This window comes from Emiliania huxleyi (genome assembly GCF_000372725.1).
Source record: "Emiliania huxleyi CCMP1516 chromosome Unknown EMIHUscaffold_1270, whole genome shotgun sequence".
Lineage (NCBI taxonomy): Eukaryota > Haptophyta > Isochrysidales > Noelaerhabdaceae > Emiliania > Emiliania huxleyi.
This window is the reverse complement of record NW_005201317.1, coordinates 3,716-8,602: the sequence shown is the minus strand read 5'-3', so window position 1 is coordinate 8,602 and position 4,887 is coordinate 3,716. Positions and strand designations below refer to the sequence as shown.

Below are 4,887 nucleotides of genomic sequence, written 5' to 3'. Positions count from 1 at the left end.
CCTGGGAATGAGGCCCCTCATCGATGAGGACTTAGCGCACCTGGGGATACCCGCGGCCTACACGTGGCACATTCCCATCACCGAGTGGAACGCGCTCATGAAAGCACTGCACGGAAACGGAATGAGCATCGGACGAACTAATGATCGAAGCATATCTAAAGGCAAAATGGAGGTGTGGGGTGGAGACGGTCACGACAGCAGGGTGGGAAGAGAGCAAGAAGGGGCCGCTCATGAGCGTCACAGCTCGGTGATCGCGCCGGCCGGACACCACTGTAACGGCCGTTCCGGGCATTTGAACGCGACCTTCGGGGGCGAAGACATGGGCTCTATGGCTCAGACTGGACTCCTCTTGGTCCCTTCTGATGCCCTAGGCCACACCTGGGCCTTACCTGGGGTTCTAGGGGCCGGGCAGGGTTTGCCCCCCGAAAGTGGCCCGGGGAACCTTAACCGGGGGGCGTGCTGAGCAGCGTGAAAACAGCGGCACACAGCTTATAGCCACGTCGAGAACCTCGAGAAGAAGATCTGTCGGCCTCGCTCTCATTCTCCCGTCATGCGCGGCCTTTGCCTTCTCCTTGCTGCTACCGCGCCCACCGCCGCGCTCGTCGTGCCTCTCGCCGGCTCTCGCACTCCCGCCGTCTCGCATCGCGTGCCGACCCAGGCTGTTTGCAGCGAGACGCGTAAAGGGATCTTCCGCGACGGCGCGCCCGAGTGCTGCTGAGTCTCCTCGAGCCTGGAGGCGATCTTCCTCTACGGCTACTTTGGGAAGGAGTGCTTCCAGAAACTTGCTCAGTTCGCGGTGCCGCTCGCGATTCTGCTCATCGCCAAAAATTTGGAGGTGGGCGTGAGCTAATCGCTCCTGGCCACTCGACCCTTTGCGGGTGGATGCTTGCGCAGTATGACGGCGGCAGAACTAAGCCTTCGGGTGGTCTGCGCGCCTGAGGCCAAGCGCAAAGCCCACTCCCTCCTTTTTCCCGCGTGTTCGACGAGAGTCGACGGAGAGGCTCTGACCTCAGCCGTGAGCCTCAGGACTCTGTGTACCGTGACCCCTGACAAGTCCTCTGACCTCTCCTGACCTCTCGCGCGCAGTTGAGCTACTATCTTTGTGTTCTCTCTTACTTACCCTCGTGCCTTAGAGCATGATTTTATTCATTATTGAGTACGGGGTGTGGAGGGTGAGTTGACCAGGGGCCGCAGGGGGTTGTGCGCGCCGGGCCCTGCTCGGCTCCAGCGAGTAGACAAGTCTTGTCATCAACAGAGGAGAAGGATCTGACCTCGGGGCCGATGTGACCAAGCGCTGGTAGCGTGGTTTTACCTCACACCCACGGTCTCACAGTGTGCCGGCAGTCGCCGAGCAGTGTCGCTCACACAAGCCGCAGCACAAGTCTCAAGTGACTGAGGGCCAGTGAGGGCGAGCCCATCGCTGTCACAGCTGTGTCGTCCGCACAGAGCTGTGCCAAAACTGTGCACAGAGCGTGTGAGCAGCAGAGAGAGGAGAGCTGCTCTCCAAGCTTCAGGCGCAAAGAGCTGCATGCCACCGAAGGCGCTGTCGAGGTTCGCCGAGCGTGGCGCAGGTTGGAGGACACCGTCACCGACGAGCGCGTTGGACTTTTCACTCCGGACAAAGACCGCTGCACAGCGGACGGTACGGCAACGCCAACGGGCCGTGCAGCGGCGCGGCCAGCGGTCCCCCATATTAGCGGCGAGGCGCGGGACCGTCTGTGGCGAAGTGGGTCGCGTCCTCCGATTTCCGTCAACCCAGCATCCACACCCTTTAGGGTCATTGTACACATGGCACGCGAGAGATTGAGACTACAGCAGCTTGCGCGAATGTGCTACGTGGCGCCCGCGTCGCGCGCGCGGAGGCGGCCGCAACGCCAAGCGGCCACACGCCTCACGGGATCCAGATCTCCGAGTCGGGGTCCCACTCGTCGTCGCCCGAGATCTGCGCCGACGCCTCGAGCGCCGACTGCACCGCGTCCTTCGACGTGCCAAACGCCTTGCCGTCCACCGGCACAGAGACGGACAGGCCCCACGGAAACTGGACCGCGCCCCAGCCGCCCGCCATGAAGGCGCGGATGTTCGGGTGGTCGCTGTCCGCCGGGCTCGCGCACACGTCCTTGTAGTACTGCCCGAACAGGCAGAGCGTCTCCTGCTCCGACAGGCCGGCCAGCTTGCCAAACGCGAGCAGCTTGGACGAGCCCATGTTCTCGCCCGCCGCGGACTCGACGTCGCCCACGCGGAAGGATGTCTCGGTCACGTCGAAGCACTCGTCGATGACCGACACCACCTCCGCAAACTCGATCGCCTGCGAGTCTGACTGCACCCGCTCGAGCAGCGCGACCGCCTTGTCGGGCAGGCCGACCGTCGCAGAGGCGCCGAGCGCGGTGCTCTTCTTGAGGCTGACCCAGTCGCCGAGCTGCAGAAGGGCGGAGGAGGCTGCAGGTCACGACAGCATGGCGGGACATAATTCCTTGGGGCATCTCGTTGTTCTTTACGTGAGTGTCTCCTGGGGCGGGGGCAAGCCGGGCGGCGGCGGCGGTGGCGGGCGGCGGTGGCGGCCTGCTCCTCGCCCAAAAACCCTTCCGGCACTTCACCGATGGCGAGGCGAACGGCAACGGGCCGCCCGTGGCGGAGCGGCACGTGGTGCGGCACGTTCAGGCCAGGCCCTGCTGTAACGAGCAGGAGAGAGAGGGACATGGGAAATGAGCGACAAAAGAATTTAAGCTGGCAGTCCGGGTTCTGTGAAGAGGGTCGCTCGTCGAATGCGAGCCAGTTCGCTCGCGACGCCGACGCCGACGCCGCCGCCGGAACGACCGCGGCGGCCGGTCGAGCGGCCGCCCCGGCCAGCGGCCGTATCGAGCCTGCCCGTCGCGAAGGTGCGGACCTCACGCGCCCCACCGGCCGCCCGCGCCGCCGCGCCCACGTCGCTCTCTCGAAGCCGAGCGCCACGCCGCTACGACTCCCATCGCGACGACTCCCGTGCTCGCTCCTGGCGCAGGCGATCGACTCCTGACACCCATCGAGCGGATGGGCGCGTTCCCGCCGCGACCCGGTACTCTCGAACGACTTTTGAGGGCAAAAGGTGCCGCCCGAGCCCATTCCCGCCGCCCGCCGCCCGAGATCAGCTGCCACCGGCCAGCGCGCGCGCGGAGACCTGCCGCGAGCGCCTCCGTGGCCCTAGCTGGGGTGATTAGCAAGCGCCTCGGCACTTTAGATTCGCCCCTCGGGCTTTTCCGCGCGCGTGATCAGTCTCGCGTTCTCTCCTTTTTCAGGCGCCTGTTTACGGCCTCTGAAGAGCAACCGTCGAGGCGTCGATGCTCGCCTCCACGCCCGCGCCAGACCTCCGCGATTGGGGCGCCTTGTCGACGGGATCAATTGTGATTCCGGGCGTATTTTTCGGCGATTTCATTCGCACGTCGGCGACTCTTAGTCGCTTCTCCGTGCTAGGAGGCCTCTGTTTTGTGTCCGTGAGGACTAGATCGAAACTAACATTTCGGCATATGCGAATGAAATCGCCAAAAAATGCGCGTTCACTCACAATTCATGTGTATATGAACGGTGCCGACGGGTTTGGCGAGCATCGAAGCCGTCCAGGCGCAGCAACGCGACGGTTTCGGAGGCCGACGGCTCCGAAAGAGCCTCCCGAGCGAGGCCGGCGCGGTCACGGTACCGTGGAGGCCACAGACGTCGCCGGAGCGGCACTCCCGGGGCGCCACTCCCTCACCCGGTCAGGGGGGGCCAACCACAGCCCGCCTCACCGTCCGTGGAGCCTCCGTGGTCCGCCGCTCCGGCTTCGATTTTCGACCCTCCCGAGGCTGCTAGAGCAGCCCCGCGAAGCCTCCCGGATGCACCAGCACACCGTCGTCCAGAACGCCGGCGCACGCGCTGCCCAGTGACTGGGCGGGTCGGCCCCGACTAGGGGCGGGCCCAGCCGCGCGGAGCAGACCATCCCACTCGCGGTTCGTCGCACCGTCCGCTCCGGTTTTCGTCTCGAGCGGGTCGCGAGACGGCCGCGAGAGCGAGCACCGCGGTCACGGTACCGTGGAGGCCACAGACGTCGCCGGAGCGGCACTCCCGGGGCGCCACTCCCTCACCCGGTCAGGGGGGGTCAACCACAGCCCGCCTCACCGTCCGTGGAGCTTCCGTGGTCCGCCGCTCCGGCTTCGATTTTCGACCCTCCCGAGGCTGCTAGAGCAGCCCCGCGGAGCCTCCCGGATGCATCGGCACACCGTCGTCCAGGATGACGGCGCACGCGCTGCCCAGTGACTGGGCGGGTCGGCCCCGACTAGGGGCGGGCCCAGCCGCGCGGAGAAGGCCAGCGAGCTCGAACACGTCGCCGCGGGCGGCCGTTTCGCAAGCCTGAGCGGGTCGCCAGACACCCGCGAGAGCCAGCAGCTAGAGCGCCGTCGTAGCCGCAGATCGAGTCGAGGAGCTTGATGTCCACGGTAGCAGTTGTGGAGAGCGGTGGCACGGTGCGTGTAGACGCGTCGATTGAGGGCTCCCTTTCGAAACGCGACGGGTACGGCATGACAACTGCCAGCACAGTTTTACGCCGGCCAGCGTGAGAGCACAACAGGGAGCCGGCGACCCGTACGCTTTGCGCGTGGCGACTGGTGGCTGTCTGGAGCTCGTGTGAGCTGGGCCGACGCGTGGCCGAGCCGAGAGGACCAGCGAGCGACCACGTTGGCGATGAAGCTTGGCGGCCGGCGCCTCGTCGCCAGACGTCACAGCGGCGTGGACGTAGGAGTGTGCGGCGACGGTTACCGGCAAAATCCGGCCCAGTGTGGCCGGCAGCTGCCTAGCGCTGGCCTGTGGCCGGCGCCGCGGTGGCGGAGAAGGCGTCTCGCCGCCGTGGCGGCGGTCGGCAGGTGCGAGCGTGATGGCCAT

The 4,887-nt window shown here is 66.0% G+C and overlaps 2 protein-coding genes across 2 annotated transcripts; one reads left to right on the top strand and one right to left on the bottom strand.

The window, feature by feature from the left end:
* Positions 1–550: 550 nt before the first annotated feature.
* EMIHUDRAFT_252180 (hypothetical protein) lies at positions 551–1,050 on the top strand (the record flags this gene model as incomplete). The annotated part of the gene is made up of 3 exons (XM_005789486.1): positions 551–661; positions 737–835; positions 1,027–1,050. 3 exons carry the CDS (start codon positions 551–553, stop codon positions 1,048–1,050), a joined length of 234 nt encoding a protein of 77 aa, XP_005789543.1.
* A 702-nt stretch (positions 1,051–1,752) lies between these two features.
* Positions 1,753–2,697, bottom strand: EMIHUDRAFT_460521 (hypothetical protein; the record flags this gene model as incomplete). Its single annotated transcript, XM_005789485.1, has 2 exons — positions 1,753–2,416; positions 2,590–2,697. 2 exons carry the CDS (start codon positions 2,695–2,697, stop codon positions 1,892–1,894), a joined length of 633 nt encoding a protein of 210 aa, XP_005789542.1. The 3' UTR covers positions 1,753–1,891.
* Between the last annotated feature and the right edge of the window lie 2,190 nt (positions 2,698–4,887).